The following is a 19,561-nucleotide window of genomic DNA, read 5'->3' as shown; positions in this document are numbered from 1 at the left end:
ATCTGTTCCGGATGCCTCCTGGACGCCTCCCTGGGGATGTGTTCCGGGCACGCCCAACCGGGAGGAGGCCCCGGGGAAGACCTAGGACACGCTAGAGGGACTATGTCTCTCGGCTGGCCTGGGAACGCCTCGGTATTCCCCCGGAAGAGCTGGAGGAAGTGTCTGGGGAGAGGGAAGTCTGGGCGTCCCTGCTTAGACTGCTGCCCCCGCGACCCGGCCCCGGATAAGCAGTAGAAAATGGATGGATGGATGGATAATAATAATAATAATAATAATAATAAAAATCCTAACAGAAACAATAGGTTTCCAGCGCTTCGCTGCAAGCAGCATTTCCCGGGTTCAAGTGTTTAAGGCCTTTAGGGAGTTTAAGGCCTTAAAGGATTTTCACATACACAAAGTGACCCGCAAGTTACAGAGGGTGCCACAATATATGTCATGTCATGCTACATATGTCATGCTACAGAGGGTGCCACAATATATGTCATGTGAAGTACTCACCCGTCCAGTTTTCCCTAAAATAAACAAAGTCATATCCATAAAGCGAAGAAACACAAGCACCCAGATGCAGAACGAGTGACCCGCAAGTCATTTCCTGAAGAAAATGTGAATGTGCTTGCACGTGGCAAATTCCCCTCATCGTGCTGAGTGTTTTGATATGTCACATGTCCATTTTGTGCTAACTGTTTTGATTTCACTCATTTTGGGGGCGGGGCTACACGTGATGTCAGTTCCCCTCATCGTGCTGAGTGTTTTGATATGTAATATGTCCATGATGTGCTAACTTTTGGATTTCGCTAATTTTGGGGGCGGGGCTACACGTGACATCAGTTCCCCTCATCGTGCTGAGTGTTTTGATATATGACATGTCCATGTTGTGCTACCTTTTTGATTTCGCTAATTTTGGGGGCGGGGCTACACGTGACGTCATCAGAATACCCGCAAGAATCAGAATGTTTCTCAGAATCAGAATCTTTGCCTTACAAGTCAGCACAAAATTGGGTTTTTGGACCGTTGGGGGCGCTAGAGGGCTTTTTCTTTTTTAAATGGCTGTTTTTAGTGATTTTTCCGTTATAGCACCACGAAGTGGCCAATTGCCACGGTTTTTGAACTGTGACCTCAGTTTGACCTCTTTCATATGTGTCCCAAGTTTGGTGTTGATAGCTCATTTAATTCTTGGGTTATTGACATTTTAGTAAAACTGGCTCCTCACAGTCCAAACCTTTTGGGGCCCCTTAAGGACCCTGAATCAAAATTTCAACTTTTTTTTGAAAATTATTGTCTTTGAGACTCCAGAGAATATTACTGCACTGGATTGGTCTTGATCAGGCGAAAAACCTAGGACTAGTTAGCAAAAGTAGGTTTCGGATAAAATGCGCGATAGCGAAAGAATTTAATGGCGGAAATGAAATTGGAGATATACGTTTTTTAAGTCATGAGCCAAGGATTCCAATGATATAAAGCACTTGAGATTTGGACATAGGGGTTTTAGGGGTTTAGGGGTTATGTGGACAAACACTTTTAGGGGCGCTGAAGCGCCCCAAATTGTCCGATTCCGCTGAGATTTTGGCCCTGAGTAACTGTGACCAGTACTACCATCTGACCAAGTTTGAGCTCTCTAGGCCTTACGGTTTGGGCTGCACTATCGTTTCTAGGGCGGAATAATAATAATAATAATAATAATAATAATAATAATAATAATAATAATAATTAAAGCTGCAAGCAGCATTTCCTGGGTTCAAGCGTTTAAGACCTTTAGGGAGTTTAAGGCCTTAACGGATTTTCACATACACAAAGTGACAAATAAACAAAGTCATATCGGTGAGTTTACAATCCTCGTGCGAAGCAAAACGAAGTATGAAAACATACTTGGAAATAAAGACCATTCTGATTCTGATTCTGATTCTGAGACTTTGCCTTACGAGTCAGCACAAAATTGGGTTTTTGGACCTATGGGCACAAACGCGTTTTGATTCCGTTTTGAAACACGTGTCTGATTCCGCTGAGATTTTATTCAGCCCTTGGGGCAGAATAATAATAATAATAATAATAATAATAATAATAATAATAATAATAATAATAAAAATCCTAACAAAAACAATAGGTTTCCAGCGCTTCGCGCTTGAACCCTAATAATAATAAAAATCCTAACAAAAACAATAGGTTTCCAGAGCTTCGCGCTTGAACAGTAATAATAATAATAAAAATCCTAACAAAAACAATAGGTTTCCAGCGCTTCGCGCTTGAACCCTATTAATAATAATAATAAAAATCCTAACAAAAACAATAGGTTTCCAGCGCTTCGCGCTTGAACCCTAAAAATCAGAACGAATACAATAGGGTTCCAGCGCTTCACGCTTGAACCCTAATAATAATAAAAATCAGAACGAATACAATAGGGTTCCAGCGCTTCACGCTTGAACCCTAATAATAAAAATCCTAACAAAAACAATAGGTTTCCATAGGCTTCGCGCTTGAACCCTAATAAAAATATTTGTGTTTAAAATCTGTCCTGGGTTTTAACACACACAACTAATTACAGATGTGTTGAGAGGAGCGCACAAATAAAAAAACCTCTTGGTTGTTAAAAATGTATTGATTTAGCATAATGATACAGTTTACCTTATAAATCATAACACACTGCTCTCACTATGCAGGAAAATACATTAAGTTCAAGTGCCTTCTTATAAAAGTAAAAAGTATCGGTATCAGTATCGCGGATACTGGCCTTGTATTTACTTGGTATGGGATCGATACCAAAATGTACAGTATCGCCCACGGGAGGCACTTATTTCCAGGGATTTCAGAACAGCGTAACAGATATTGCGTCATCGGGTAGGCGTGGCCTATTTGATAATCTAACACTAACCCTAACCATAACCGTAGTTTTTGGTTGTTTATTTGTTTTCTAAAATAAATCGACCTGTATGACTGTTTTGTCCTTCGTAGTATGCTTTTTTTTTTTTTTTTTGGAAAGAGGGCGTTTTTCCAAGACCTCCGGAAACACGCCCACTTTACGTGGTGGTAACGAAACCACCATTTTGTCATTTTGTCTAACTCCATTTCCCACAATGCCTATTTAAAGGCGCTCATATTTTTTACGCAGTAGCTATTTGAACGAATTGACGGGGAATTGAAGCGAAATTTCAAAGTCATCCACGAAAACCCTAAACAAGGGGTTTATTGAGTCTTTTGTATGTGATAACTTTGTATATATTCTATCTTAGCCTTTATACGAGCTACTCAGAATTGAGTCTGGTAGCTGAGAGCGGCTCATTGGGAGCCGGAACAACAGGGGGCAGTAGTATGACGGCGTGTACTCTGAGGTCACCTGCAGCAGATCGGAGAACAAATAACGTTTTTCACACAAGGAACCGGTTTTCTATTGGTAACTTTAGTATCTCGCAAGTCAATTCCACTGGACAACTGACCGGCTTTAACCAGTAATCGCCTATTCTGTAACATACAGTTGCTAAATATTTCAGGTAACGTTATACATGTTTGCCTTGAAGATTTCTGCCTAGGTAGCTAATGGAACAGCTAATGTTATTGTTAGGACAGCTAATCCTTGTAGCTTGCTGGCTAAATGTAAATATACTCGAAGTTAACAGTTAAGGTAGGCAGTTCTATGCATGATTTTTGCCCGTTTGCTTATTGCATGCCAGCTAAACTTATGGAAAAAGAATTACCAGATAATCAACGACATAACTTTTCAGCAGACATTACGTACAGGATTAAGACCATCATGGCTTCGAAAACGAAAGGTAGGCACCAACCTTTTGGAGATTTTACAGTGTAACCAAAATTTTATTTACTTGTACATTTTTATCCATTTCCATTTGTCCAGAGCGAGTTCAAATAAGTGGTTTGTAAGAACAGCATCGGGCTAAAAGCCCTGTTTGAGGAAAAACAAATCAAGTTCTTTTTTTTTTTTTTTTAATTTATCGAATGTAATATGGTATCAGGTTATAGACTGCCATCACAATTGGAACATGCTTCAGATTGATTTGAGCTGAATAATGTGCTTCCTTTTTTCCCTTGGGGCTTAATAAAGTATTCTCATAACTGAAGACATGCTGCTGAAGAATTTCTTATATACATGAATTTGAAATACATGAAAATTTCTCTTTTGCAGGTGGGAAACTTAATTCCAAAAACAAGGACGATGCACCTTTTGAACTGGAAAGCCAGTTCGTTCTGCGGCTACCTCAGGTATGCACTTTTAAACCTGCCAAATGTCGTAAATTTTGAGCAAATATGGCAGTTAAGTGTTCTGGGTAATCATGTATGATCCTCACTTCATATTCGCCTTTTGGCTCTATAAAAATGTACCAAAATCCTCGGACCACCACAATCAGCAGGTTATTATTATTGTTATTATTATTATTATTATTATGATTATTATTGGGTTATCATTATCTTGTATCACCAGTGGGGCTCTAGCGTTTATATTTAAGAAATATTTCAGCTTTATTTCTATTCTCACCTCATGGGATGCATCACATATATCTGAGAACACATTTCCTCTTTACTTTCTTGCATATTTGCACATTATATAAGTGGTTTGTTTACAATATTTTTCTATACACATTCTTTGTGTACAGACAAGTTTCCTTTCCTCCCTAACAGATTTTTTTCCCCACTGTGCCACCTTATTCTATTTATTTGTGAATGTTTGCTTCCATTAATAATGAATAAACATGTAATCTAATGTATTTATCTGAATAATGTGATGTACAAGTGGTAGAATTTCTTTGCAACTGCACGGATATACAGTAAATAGTCAGTTTAGTCTTTCCTTACTCAAGGTTCTGTTTATGTGGCATCATGCTGGTAAAGCAGAACAAACTTTATTATTTTTTCCAGCTGCTCCCTGTTAGGGATCATGTGGTCCGCATATTAGATTTTAGTTTATTAGACAGGTTTTATAGCGGATGCCATTCTTGATGCAACCCTCAAATTTTATCCAGGCCTGGGACTGGCACTGAGAGTTAAACCCTCGGTGGCTGGGTTAGCTCCCTGCCTGGGAATCGAACCTGGGCTGCGTCAATGAGAGCGCAGGATCCTGCCACTTGTCCACCAGTAGACCAAATGCAGAACAAAAGAAAAGAAAAAAGTAGTCAATTCTTTGAAAGTATGAATTAAATTAAAAAAATCATGAAACTCTTCTAAAATATGAGCTTTACATATTGATGGCCAACACAAAATGTTCTTAAGCTTATAAATCAGTTATATTCTTTGAGCAGGGTAATGTGTCAATTATTATTCATAGAAATTCCTGATATGAAATAGATTAGCATTTACGTATGAACATCGAATATGTTCAGAGCTTTAAAATGGGAAATATTGGAATATTTATTGCAACAAAGCAAATGCACATAGTCAGTTTCATAAATATTTGTACATTAACAAAGTTATTATTTTAGTTGCTACCAAAGTAGGTTTATGAAGTATCCTGTGACAGCAGCACAGTGTATAAAATCATTCAGATACAGGTCAAAAGCTTGACCTCCCCCCCTCAAAGAAAGATCAGACTTGAATGACCCGATTAGTTTGTGCTGACAGTAAGTCTACAGTAACTCAAATAAGCACTCTTTACAACCTGGTGGGCAGAAAAGCATCTCTGAATGTGTAACTTAAGGAGGTAGATGGGCTACAACATCAGAAGGCTATCATGGCACAGTCTCAATCTAACCAATTTTGATGTGAATATTACCTGAAGCCATATTCCTTAAAATTCAATTTGATTCTAGTCTTGAAATTATGGGTCCTTTTGGGATGAACAAATTGATGTTGGCAATAGAAAGCCTTGTTTCTCTCTTTTAATAGATAAACCATTATATTACCCAAAAACATTGCCTAAAAACTTGAGAACTGTCCAATGAATGGTTGACTCCATTCCAAATTCAGACTGTTTAACTCCTAGTTATTGCTGATGTTTAAAGTGTTAACCAGGTATGAGATGACTTTCTCAAAAATATATCAGTATCTGTTGACCCACATTGCCTGGTCATGTTTGCTGTAAAGCATTTCAATATTTTACTGACTTAATTAAATATTTAATGATTTCTAAAACCTGAAAGTTTCCTCAAGATTAATAACATTTCTGCCTATCTATTCAGTCTGCTGTTGACTCTGCTGTGTTTTTGCTTTTAGGAGTATGCCTCAACTGTGAGACGAATTGCCCAATCTGGAAGCATGAATCTTAAGGACAGGCTCACCATAGAGTTGCATGGTATACTCATTAAAATGCCTTTGAGAAAGATATAACAAATAAATTTTGTGGGTAATTTGTAAGGTTTATTAATCTTTTGAAGATTGTCAATAAAAATGTATTTGTATTAATTGAAGCATTTTCAAAAAAAAAAAAAAAAAAAGCAAATAACAGCAATTACTTCGTAACACTAACTACTTGTTCTATTTCCTAGCTGATGGCCGCCACGGAATTGTTAGAGTGGACCGTGTCCCTTTAGCTTGTAAATTAGTTGATTTGCCCTGCATCCTGGAGTCCTTAAAAACAGTTGACAAGAAGACTTTTTATAAGACTGCTGACGTCTGTCAGGTACCACAAGCTACCTTTTTAAAGGAAAAAAATGTTTTGGTCTTTTGTTATTGTTTTCAAAAAATGTTTTAGGGTAACTTACAACATACTTAATCATTTCAAGTTATTTTTTTTGTCATCTCAACTATATACACATGCAGGTAAATGAAAGTCACAGACAAAAATGACACATTTATTCTGTACTTTACTGATACACATACATTTGTTTATATTTATATGTTCAATTCAATTCAAGTTTATTTGTATAGCGCTTTTTACAATGGACATTGTCACAAAGCAGCTTTACAGAACATAAACATAAAACAAAAGATAAACATAAGGAGTAGTATAAAGAATTAATATAATAAAAATTCAAGATATATACAGTTCACAGTGTGTATGTATGTATGTATGTGTGTATGTGTATTTGTCCCCAATGAGCAAGTCTGAGGGCTCAGGCAACAGTGGCAAGGAAAAACTCCCTTAGATTGGTAAAGGAAGAAACCTTGAGAGGAACCAGACTCAAGGGGAACCCATCCTCATATGGGTGACACTAGATGGTGTGGTTACAAATATACAAGTATCACAGAGTCCAACTGGAGCCGGTAGATCTGTAGATGTCTCAGGGTTCTCACAGAGTCAGCCTTGTCTCAGTGGAGGTCCAGAAATTTCAACGCACGGAAGACGATCTTAGCATGGGTGTCTCAGCATGGGTAGAAAAAGAGAAGAGAAGAGCAGTGCATAGGGATTAACATATCTGCTGTTCATAAGAATGTGCAAGTCTAGTGTGATAGTGCACAATATTTATGGGATGTATTATGTGTACGCCTGACTAAAGAGATGAGTTTTCAATCTACATTTAAACTGTGAAAGTGTGTCTGAGCCCCGAACACTATCAGGAAGACTATTCCAAAGTTTGGGAGCTAAATAAGAGAACGCTCTTCCGCCTTTAGTAGACTTAGATATTCTGGGGACTACCAGGAGTCCTGAGTTTTGTGATCTCAGAGAGCGTGAAGGATTGTAACGTGTTAGAAGACTAGTTAGATACATGGGAGCTAAACCATTAAGAGCCTTGTACGTAAGTAGCAGCAGTTTGTAATCAATTCTAAACTTAACAGGTAGCCAGTGTAGAGATGATAAAATTGGGGTTATATGGTCATACTTTCTTGTCCTAGTGAGAACTCTGGCCGCTGCATTTTGGACTAACTGTAGCCTATTTATTAAAGATGCAGGACAACCACCTAGTAATGCATCACAATAGTCCAGTCTAGAGGTCATGAAAGCGTGAACTAGCTTCTCAGCATCAGATACAGACAGGATGTTTCTCAGCTTGGCAATATTTCTGAGGTGGAAGAAGGCTGTTTTTGTGGTTTGGGCGACGTGATTTTCAAAAGACAAGTTACTGTCTAATATAACATCCAGGTCTTTCACTGTCGAGCTACTAGTAACAGTACATCCCTCTAATTGGAAATTAAGTTGTGAGAGTTTCTGTGTACTAGTTTTTGGGCCTATAAGTAGTGTTTCTGTCTTATCAGAGTTTAACAACAGAAAGTTACAGCTCATCCAGTCTTTTATCTCTCTAAGGCATTGAGTTAATTTCGACAATTTAGTTATTTCATCTGGTTTTGATGAGATGTATAACTGTGTGTCGTCAGCATAGCAATGGAAGCTAATCCCATGTCTTCTAATAATGTTCCCTAATGGAAGCATGTATATCGAGAAGAGCAGAGGTCCTAGAACTGATCCTTGAGGGACCCCATAATTAACTGGTAATAAACTGGAGGATTCACCATTTAATTCTACAAAATGGTATCGATCAGACAGGTAGGATCTAAACCAACTTAAAGCCTGTCCATGAATACCTGTGTAATTTTGTAAGCGATCTAGGAGAATGTTGTGATCTATAGTGTCGAATGCAGCACTAAGGTCAAGTAGAACTAATAGTGACATACAGTCTTTGTCCGAAGCTAAGAACAAGTCATTTGTAACTTTAACAAGTGCAGTTTCTGTGCTATGATGGGGCCTGAAACCTGACTGAAACTCTTCAAAGATATTGTTCTCCTGTAAGAAGGAGCTCAGTTGAACAGACACAACCTTTTCTAGTATTTTAGACATAAACGGAAGGTGTGAAATCGGTCTGTAATTTGAAAGTCCATTAGGATCTAAATTAGGTTTCTTAATGAGTGGCCTAATAACTGCCAACTTGAAGGATTTAGGGACGTGACCTAAAGATAACGAGGAGTTAATAATATTAAGAAGAGGCTCACCGGCTTTATGTAACACTTCTTTCAGTAGTTTAGTTGGAATGGGGTCTAGTGAACAAGTTGTTGATTTAGCTGTAGTAATAAGTTTAACTAACTCTTCCTGACCTGTACTTGTAAAGCAATGTAGTTGTGTATTTAGAACCTTAGGTGAGACCGGGATGCTAGTTGCTCTTATGTGTTGAGCGTCACCTATTTTATTCCTGATACTTTCGATTTTATCAGTGAAGAATCTCATAAAATCGTCACTACTGAACGGTGATGGAATTGTGTGTTCAGATTTTTGGTTTTTTGTTAGTCTAGCCACTGTGTAAAAACCTGGGATTGTTCTGGTTATTTTCTATGAGTTTGCTCAGGTGCTCAGCCCTGGCTGCTTTTAGAGCCTGTCTATAGCTGGACATACTTTCCTTATATGCAATTCTAAAAACCTCTAATTTAGTTTTTCTCCACTTTCGCTCGAGGTTACGGGTCTCTCTCTTGAGGGTGTGAGTATGACTATTATACCATGGTGCAAGCGTTTTATCTCTAACCTTCTGTAATCTGATTGGGGCAACAGTGTCTAGTGTGCTAGTGAATATAGCGCCTATGCTGTTAGTAATTTCATCTAGGTCGTCTGTGTTTAAGGGTACAGTAAGAAGTCCAGACAGATCAGGCAGGTTATTTGTGAATCTGTCTTTAGTGGTCGGAATAATAGTTCTACCGAGACGATAACGTGGTGAAACGCAGTTAGCCTGTTCTACAGGTAGTGTGTACATTATGAGATAATGGTCTGTGATATCATCACTTTGAGGAATGATATCTATATCAGTGACATCTATTCTGTGTGATATTATTAAATCTAGTGTATGATTACGACGGTGAGTTGCTCTAGTGAAGTCCATGAATGTGAGTCCTAGCGCATCATTTGTGTAGTCAACATGAATGTTAAAATCTCCTACAATTAATGCTTTATCAAAGCTAACCAGTAGGTCAGAAAGAAAATCTGTGAATTCTCTAAGAAAATCGGTGTAGGGCCCTGGTGGTCTATACACGGTCGCTAGCGCAAGAGACATCAGGGATTTTTTCGTGTGCATGTGCGATAGTGTAACATTAAGGACAAGCACTTCAAAAGACTTAAATCTATACTGTGTTCTCTGGGTAACAGTAAGGCAATCGTTAAAGATAGTGGCGACACCACCTCCACGACCAGTCTGTCGAGGCTCGTGCTTATAGATATAACCTGATGGTGTAGACTCATCCTGTAATATACAGGAGTTGGGCAATAAAACTAAAACACCTAGTATTGGACCACAATAATTTATTATTATGGGGTGGGGTCTTCTTTTGTGGCCAATACAAAAGTCCTGCACAGTGGCCAAAGGATTGTATCCATTCTGCTTGCAGAACAGTGGTCAGGACACTATGTGGGGGAAAATGTTTCCTAACTTGCTCCTCTAATAAACCCCAAAGTGGGCCATTAATATTTATATATGGTGACTCTGAAGGCCATGGGAGGTGTTCGGTTTCACTTTCATGTATATCAAACTACTCTTTCACCAGTCCTGCTGTGTGGATTGGTGCATTATCACCTTGATACATGGCACTACCTTCTGGGTACAACATTTAAACAATTGGTTGCACATGGCCCTCCAGAATGGGTCATTAGTCCTTGGCAGTGACATCTATTTAGTGGCAACTAGCACAAGTAGTGGGCCTAGGGATAACATTGCAGCCCAAACTATTACTGATCCACCCTGTGTTTCACTCTGGGTTTGTAAATGTTCTGGTGGTAAGATTCTTTGGGGCTTCTACTCACCATAACCCTCCTGGATGTGGGAAGAGTAGACTCATCTGAAAATAACACACCATAAAAAGTTAATGCTGGCTATGAGCATCAGAACTGGGTCATGGCGCAATGAAAGAACGTGGCCTACACTGATGAAACTTTTTTAGATTCTGTTGACGGCAGGGTGCATGTGTATCGCTCAATTGCAGCTCCCCAAATAATTATTTATTAATCATTGATGTGGCCCTGCCACATTGCAAAAAATGTTCAAGAATGCGTTAAGGAATATAACAGAGAGGTCAAGGTGTTTGTTTACTTGACCTCCGAATTCAAATGAACATCTGAGGTTCAAGCAATTTTAGGCATATGGGTTTTAATGTTAATCAGTCGTTGTATATAAACAGCATGGAATAAGGTACAGCTTCAGTAAAAGGTTTTATAGAGTGCACCATCAGTCGTTCAATTGTGTTAAATCAGTAGACAGTGTGTTAGTAAGGTCTTGGCCCACCTTGAGGTATGAGAACAGCTTTAGTAGGCCTTAAAGGCTCTGTAACTGTACTGAAGGGATGAATACCATTCTTCTAAAAGATATTCCCTAATTTGATGTTTTGATTATGAGATGAGAGTTTTTGATTATGAGAAGACAGTAATCACCACCAATATGTTTAGCCAACATTTATTGGGTTGTTCAGATGAAAAAGTGATTTTCTGACACCTCCTCAAGATTGATGCTTGCATAACATTAGATAGACCCTAAGGTGCAGAGGAACAAAAGCAGTAGATAAGAACATGCAGTTACTCTAATCCTTACTGTATCAAACAAATTCTGTCTGTCATCGGCGTAGACCATATTACAACCTAAAATTGGTACATTTAAATTTGAATAAAATGAAAACTAAAAGACTTTCAAGTCATATGAGCCAATATTTTATTCACAATAAAACATGTTGAACTGAGAAATTTTGCACTTTTATTCACTAAATGAGCTCATTTCAAATTTGTTGCCTGCTACAGGTCAAGTTGGGACGGGGCATGTTTACCATGCATGTCCTCTTCTTTTCAAAACAGTTTAAATCAAAGCATTTATAGTGATTTCAAAACATGCAAGTTGTCCATACCGTATGCACTTACACACCTCCATACCACCAAAGATTCTGTTTTTTGAACTGAACACTGATAACCATTGATTGCCCCATGCAAACTTGTATGAGACCTGTATCAGGCAACAAATTTGAAATTAGCTCGCATTTAGTGGATAAAAGTGTAAAAATCAAGTTAACTAAATTAAATAAATATCTGTTTTATTGTGAATAAAATATTGGCCCACGTGATTTGAAAGTCTTCAAGTTTTCATTTTATTCAAATAAAAAAAAATCCCAAATTTTTTGGAATTTGGGTTGTACTCCTAAAACAATACAGCTCATAAACAGTAGTTTTACTATTAATTTGAGCAGCCTCTTTTACTGTGGATGTGATTTGTTTCATACGAATATGGATTTCAGAATTTTCCTTGTCACTTCTGTCATGTGTGTTCAAGTTGAGAACATGCCAAACTAAGGCTTTATTTAGGGCTTAACTGTAAGTCAGCTTTATCGTTAAGAATTCAATGAAATTAAAGCTTGCAGATTTACCTTTGCAGCGTGTCCAGTGTAATTCATAAATGGCCACAGTGCATGGATGAATTGACACTCCTAAAACGTGTTTTTTTTTTTAAAGATAAAAAAAAATAAGCCACAGAGTAACAGATGGCTGTATTTTAGTTTGGGTTAACTAAATACACTGCCTAAATAATTGTAATTCCATTAGTCTGTAAGGTCTTAACAATATGAGGAGAAATACAAATCTCTTTGTATTTCTAGATGTTGGTTTGCACTCTGGATGGAGACCTTTACCCTCCTCTAGAGGAGCCCACTGGGACTGTAGACTGCAAGACCAAGAAAAGGGATAAAGACAAAGACAAGAAGTTCATCTGGAATCATGGCAGTAAGTTTCTGCTTCCTGTAATGAAATTGGGCTATACATAATGTATACGTTTCTGATGCAGATATTATGAATCGATTAAACTTATTTAACGTCATATTTTCTTTCTCTTTCCAGTTACCTGCCCTCTGAAGAACACAAGAAAAAGGCGATTTAGAAAAACAGCAAAGAAGAAGGTAACCTTGTATTGTTACCTATATATCTTTTTCTGGTATCCATTTTTTTTATGTATAATGTGAGCGAGTGAATGTGTGTGCTCAAGCACATTAAGGTTAAAGATTAGGTTTGATGAATCTAAACAAAGCTGTAATGTTTTGCAGTATATTGAGTCTCCAGATGTGGAAAAAGAGGTGAAGAGGCTCCTAAGCACGGATGCTGAAGCTGTCAGTGTTCGTATCCCTTTGTGTCCATCATATATTTCTTTTGTGACTGTGACTTTGTGTCTTATCCTTATGTTCAAGGCACTCATTACGCTATCAGATAAGCTGTATATCAATAATGTTATGTTTAGCATTTAGCCTCTTTGCTATTTTTATACATATAAATGAATAAAATGTGATGCACAGTTTTAACACCAGCTGTGAAAGTTTACATATAGCAGTGACCTTATAACGAAATAACAATGTTATGCAAGCATTAGAGAGATGAGACTTAGGAAGCTAGATCAAATATTGTGTAGTCCAGCAGTGTCAAATCTTATCCACAAAGGGCCGGTGTGGGTGCAAGTTTTCATTCCAACCAAGCAGAAGCCGTACCTGATTTCACCTGTTTAATCAGTTGTTCTTGGCTTTTAGTAGACTCTGGTGTGGCTTCTGCTTGGTTGGAATGAAAACCTGCACCCACACCGGCCCTTTCCGGATAAGATAGGACACCGCTGGTGTAGACCATTAAGTAGTAGAATTAAGTATAGAAATGTTCATACTTGTAGGCATAGTTTTGTATGCAATAATTAATATTTATATTATATAATACACATTATTAATATAAAATGGTTATATTAGTAAAAGAATGTTTGAGATGGAGCTGCCAGGTAAGAGGTCAAGAGGAAAGCCGAAGAGGAGATCTACGGATGTGTTAAATGTGGACATGAAGATAAAAAAAACAGTGTAAATAGAAGGCGAAAATTGTGAATGGTAGGATCATCATTAAGAGCATTGTAAATGGTAGTACTGGCATGTTACCTTGACTTGGCTATTAGGATGGGAGGTCATTGCTGAGGATGAGACAAAAGAAGCCGATAATAATTTATCGTTGTCCAATTTGGACTCCTCACCTGGAACCGCTGGGCACAAGGGCCATGAATCTTCAGGTAATTTCCACATACAAAGAATAAATCATATGTATACACATGCTTTTGCGATGAAACAGGGGTTCTTGCACATTCTAAATTGCAGTGTATAATTATAGATTTGTGTCCAAAATTGATTTATGATTATGAACCTATTTCCATCAAGGAGTAGTTTCAGACCTGGGAATTCCCCCAGGTTTATATTTCTAACACTGTATTTGATGGAGAGGTTGCTTTTTGTATTATTTTGTCCAGCACCACGAGATGAGCTGCGGGAGATATTTAATGACATCAGCAGTAGCAGTGAAGATGAGGATGATGATGGTGACAGGCATGAAGATGAAGACCTCAATATCATGGATACAGAGGATGACATGGTGGGTCATCTAAACGAGAAGATAAATGAGTCTGATGTGGGAAGAGATGAGAACAACAGGAACAACCAAATAGGTATGATGCTACATTTTTCACATTAGTTACTAAGATCATAATTTGATTCATGGTGGAAAATGAGACGGCAGACAGAACCCAGTTGAATAAGTTCACCGATTTGGGTAACAAACTGAGCATCTCCATATGTGCTGGGTGCCTGTAGCACACATCTGGTAGCACACATCACCCAGTGGTGATAAACAGACCTCTAATGTTCCAACTGGTCTCCTGACAGCACTGTCCACTGGTCACAGATCTGATCTGAAGCTATTTCTGTATTTACTTGCAATAGAGGTGTGCCTATAAAATGACAGACGAGATTCAATTGCCTTGAATGAATGACTTGACATATTTGGATGAAGGGTTTAACTCTTTACCATTAATTTGCAGTGATGGAATACCAGATGCAGATCAACAACCTCAAAGCCAAACTGCAGGAGACACGAGCACGCAAAAAGCAGCAAGAAGATTTGATTATGAAAGTTGAGAATCAGGCCCTAAAGGTGAGGCTGCTACATCCACTATGCATAGTACTCTCTCTGTTTCACATTTGAACATTTTAACCTTTATCTGTCTGTCTGACATAACATTATGACCACCTTCCTAATATTTTGTTGGTCCTCATTTGCTGCCCTGATCTGTTGAGGCAATGACTCCTCTAGACCCCTGAAGGTGTGCTGGGGTATCTGGCACCAAGACAGGATTTAAAGGACCTGCTACTGTTAGTTGGGGCCTCCATGGATCAGACTCGTTTGTTTTTCATTCCCGGACCATGAACCATGTGATTTAAAAGAATTTGTGATTAATCTTTCATTGCTTTGTGGTCCAGTTCTGATGCTAACGTGTGTATTGTTGGCGCTTTTTAAGGCAGACTGGGGTCAGCATGGGCAACCTGACTGGTCTTACGGCTATGCATCCTCATACGCAACAAACTGAGATGCACCATTCCGTCAGAACCAGCATTAAATTATTCAGCAATTTGAGCTACAGTAGCTCGTCTGTTGGATCGGACCACATAAGCCAGTCTTGGCTACGCACGTGAACCCTGCCACCAGTTCACCACTGTTCCGTTTTTGGACCACTTCTAATAGATACTGACCAATGGAGACTGGGAAAACCCTCCAAGAGCTGCAGTTTAGAGATGCTCTGACCCAGTTATCTAGTCATCACAATTTGGCCCTTGTCAAACTCACTAAAATCCTTACGCTTGCCCATTTTTCTTCTAACCTAACTTTGAGGACAAAATTTTCACTTGCTGTACAGGTGCTGTAATTAAAAGATAATCAGTTTCATTTATTTCAACTTTCAGTGGTCATAGTGTGTGTGTGTGTGTGTGTGTAATGCAGTGGCAAATAGCTTTGGTTTTATATTTAATTGGATTATATTAATGTTTAATTGGACATTTACAAGAAATATTTTAAAGGCAGGGTCTCCGATTTTTGAAAGCCAATGTCGACAATTGAAATCACCAAAACAAACCCGCCCCTAACCCAAATGGGTCCCACCCCTGTATTGATAGCTCCGCCCACACATACATACGTAACCCAGGCAAATAATGGAAAGAAATGTGTCTTTATCATAGCTGAAGGGAAGAACAATACGATTGCAGATAAACAAACAAGCAAAACTGACACACAAGCATAATCATGCAAAGGACGGCATATATTAGTTCTGTGAAACAAAGCAAAACCAACGTTACTCACCTATCGAGAAGGAAAAAAGCGCCTCGGCGTCTTAAGTAAAGTTGAATTTCCCGAGTCAATATCTCCTGAGCTAAACGCTGTTTCTAGCAGAAACACGGTTGTAGCTGCCTCTCTACATTACTACGATAGAAAAGAGGTGCTATTTGTGTAGTAATAGCGTTTAGCTCAGGAGTTATTGACTCTGGAAAGCTGATCCTATATTAACATGGGTCCTGCTTCTTGCCTTATCATAAGCCTTTCTTCGCTTTCTTTCTTTGCTTTTATCCTCCATGTCAATGTTAAAACCGCTTTCTGCTAATGTCACACATGCGCACTGAACACTCTCCACCGCATATTGACAAGCCTCGCCCCTTTCTGCTCATTGGCTACACGTTTGTTTTGAATTTTGTTTTTGATTTTTTTATTATTCGGCCCAACTCAGTTTTCTGAAGAATTTCTCAAAAATCGGAGACCCAGCCTTTAATTGCTACCATATAAAGAGAATATTGCTGTAAAAAAAAACCTTATTTGTTTTAAGTGTTTGCAAACCAAAATTTTTTGCACTTTTGTTCATATAGCAGTTCTTTTAAGTACACAATACACTTCTTTTGAATTCATCATTGAATTTTGTTCATAACAATGTGATTAATCATGATAAAAACTAAAAATCGTTTCTCAGCACTAATATAATATATAAACAGAAATGTGATATGTACATAAATATTCAGACCCTTTACTCAGTACAAAGGTGCTTTGAAGCACCTTTGACAGAAATTACAGCCTCGAGTCTGTTTGGGTATGACGCATCAAGCTTTGCAGCCCAGGATTGAGGGATTCGGGCATTCTTCTTTGTAAATCCTCTCAAGCTTGGTCAGGTTGGATGGGAACCATCGATGGACAGCAAATTTCAGTTTTCTTTGGAGATGCTCAATAGGGTTCAATTCAGGGCTCAGGCTAGGCAACTCATAAGACTTTCACAGAGTTAACCAGAGCCACTCCTGTGTTGTTTTGGCTGTGTTCTTAGGGTTGTGGTCATGTTGAACCTTCACCTTAGTCTGAGGTCCTGAGCACTGTGGAACAGGTTTTTATTGAAGATATCTTTGTAATTTGCTTTATTCAGATTTCCCTCCCAAAAAAAAACACCCCTACAACATGATGCTGCCACAACCATACTTCACTAACAGGAACGTATTGGGCAGGTGATGAGCGGTGCATGGTTTTCTCCAAACATAACGTTTAGAATTTAGGCTAAACAGTTGAAACTTGGTTTCATCAGATGAGAGTATCTTAACATCTGAGAGTCTTTCAGGTGCCTTTTAGCAAACTCCAAGCAGGCTTTCATGTGTTTTGCACTGGGAAGAGGAAACATTTATGTTTATGTAGAAACATTTCATCAACGATCAAGAGAAATGGGATTTACCTTAGCAAAATTTTAAATGTTGTTGCAAAGCATCTAAATACTTATGTACAGGCAATATTTTACAATATTTGTACAGGCAGTAAATGTTTTTACTTTTTCATACATTTGCAAATTTCTAGAATTCTGTTCCCCCCCCTAAATATAGAAAGTGATACTCGCATAAAAAAAGCACACATACAACAGCACATGTGATATTCTGGTGTTTACAAACGTTTGGCCATATAGCCTCTGTCTTCCATTTTATATGTTGCCCCCCCCCTAACACCAGCCATAGACACAGCAGTTATCAGTGGTAATTGGATGAGTTAGTGCCACTGCTTGTACCTTTTTAGGATCACTCTCCTTCAGTAAGCAACATAATGACATACCTCTTTATACAGTCACACACAAAAACTATGCTACTTTTTGTTGCTTATCACTCTTGAATTATTTGTCAAATATTTTACTTTGTACGTTCTCACACTCTGTTGCAGACCCGCTTTCAGGCTCTACTGAATGACTTTATCCGTGAAGAAGAGCGTCAAATGGAAAAGGTACAAGCTGTTAGTCAGTGAGATGTACAAGTGTATTTCATGTTTAAACCCTTACTGTCATCACACTGGCCATGGGGTTTGTTTATTCTTGATGAGATATTTTGGAAAATAAATGTAATAATGTCGGCAGTCTCATTTCATCTTTATCTACTTAACTCACAATTACAAAAGCACAGTTAGCCATCAATCATCTTTTGTTTTCATTCCAATAGCTGGCTTCCCTGCAAGAGCAGATGGACTCACTGAAAAACGACCAATAGAGGGCAGTGCAATCTCAACTCTCTGCTGAATGAAGAGTGCTGGAAACAATAGTTATGATAATGAATTTATTTGGTCTAACGTTATTAAATATTAACCTATACCTACCTTGTGGCCTGTTGTGTTTTTTTGCTTTTGGAATGTAATGTAATGATTGTTTTTATGGATATTTGTAATTAATACCTCAGCTTTGTTTAAATACATTTTGAAATTTTTTAAAATAAACTACAAAAATATATCAAGTCTTTTTGTTGGCAGCCACTGGTATCACAGATAAATAACAAAAGTTCAAGATTAATGTTAGACTTGAATGTGTTGTAGGAGAAACTCGTCTCCAACCTATATTGGCCCTGGCTAGCTCCTGGAATCTGACTATAAGTTTAAACAATAATTCTAAGTTGAAGTTCAAAAAGGAAAAGATCAGCCAAACTCACAAAGACTGGATTCAGTTGGGGTAGGTTTATTGGCAGTCACAAAGACAGCAAACAAACAGCTGGTACCAGGGATACAAGTTTGTCCAGTAGACGCTACTTGCAAATACCACTGGCTACTGTCTCCTTTTATACAGTTCAGACATGCCCCATTTTTTCCACTCCCACCTTCTTCTTACTAATCAAAATTCAGCTCATGTTCTCGTTCTGGTAACCCCCAGATATTTTCCATTATCTCTAACTGGTCACTGTTTTACCTATATACCTTGTTACCTAATTTTCCATTATCTTATATAACTTATAGGCCCATTCCCACTTTATCAAGCTATAGGCTCATTTCTATGTCACCAGGTAATGGTGTTTATAAGTTGTCTTCTGTGCTTTAATCTTTATTCTTTCTCTGAGCCTTTTTCCAACACTACTCTCATTCTGCCATTATGGGTATGTATGTTCACCCTTGAACTTGAAGTTTAATGATTACCAACATTCTTTCCTATATGATTCTCTTTGTCCTTCCACTGTCCTGCTTCTTAAGACAGTGCTTAAGTTGCTACCAGTTGCTTATTTACTGAATGTACAGGGGTCTGTTCATGTGAACAGAGTCTGTATGTGCTTAATAAAATGCACTGAACCTATGTTTTTTCCAGCTGTAATTCCTCTATGGGTTGAGCGATTTCTGGGTCAAGTCAACACTCCTATTCCTCTACCTGTTGCAGAACTTCTCACTGAATTCATTACTCTTTATACTTGGAGAGTCATGGTTTACTCATTGATTCATCTACTGCTGAGAGGGTTGATGTCTCTACCCAGGCTCCTACTTTTACTACTCAAGCTACTCAAACTCCTTCCTTCTCACCCACAAGCACACAAGCTCCATGGCATTAACAGAAGTGATGTCCAACATCCTAAGTGATGTGTTGTTAAACCTTATTAGATAAAGAAGTGATTTTGATACATTATTATTTATTAAAGT

General features: G+C 38.2%; 1 protein-coding gene across 3 annotated transcripts; it reads left to right on the top strand.

The window, feature by feature from the left end:
* Window positions 1–3,082: 3,082 nt before the first annotated feature.
* On the top strand, window positions 3,083–18,264 carry taf7 (TAF7 RNA polymerase II, TATA box binding protein (TBP)-associated factor). 3 transcript variants are annotated; one of them, XM_060885234.1, is made up of 13 exons: window positions 3,083–3,482; window positions 3,714–3,761; window positions 4,133–4,209; window positions 6,154–6,232; window positions 6,426–6,559; window positions 12,424–12,547; window positions 12,662–12,720; window positions 12,865–12,937; window positions 13,743–13,853; window positions 14,088–14,282; window positions 14,655–14,767; window positions 17,840–17,899; window positions 18,112–18,264. In XM_060885234.1, the coding sequence occupies exons 2-13, from the start codon at window positions 3,743–3,745 to the stop codon at window positions 18,157–18,159; spliced, it is 1,092 nt and encodes a 363-aa protein (XP_060741217.1). In that variant the 5' UTR covers window positions 3,083–3,482; window positions 3,714–3,742; the 3' UTR covers window positions 18,160–18,264. The 3 variants fall into 3 exon arrangements, with proteins under 3 accessions (XP_060741217.1, XP_060741216.1, XP_060741215.1); XM_060885233.1 differs by having other exon boundaries at window positions 3,084–3,482; window positions 3,717–3,761; XM_060885232.1 differs by having other exon boundaries at window positions 3,084–3,482; window positions 3,663–3,761.
* Window positions 18,265–19,561: the final 1,297 nt, after the last annotated feature.

This window comes from Tachysurus vachellii, chromosome 13 (assembly GCF_030014155.1).
Source record: "Tachysurus vachellii isolate PV-2020 chromosome 13, HZAU_Pvac_v1, whole genome shotgun sequence".
In the NCBI taxonomy this organism is placed as follows: Eukaryota; Metazoa; Chordata; class Actinopteri; order Siluriformes; family Bagridae; genus Tachysurus; species Tachysurus vachellii.
This window is presented reverse-complemented; position numbering and strand designations above follow the sequence as displayed.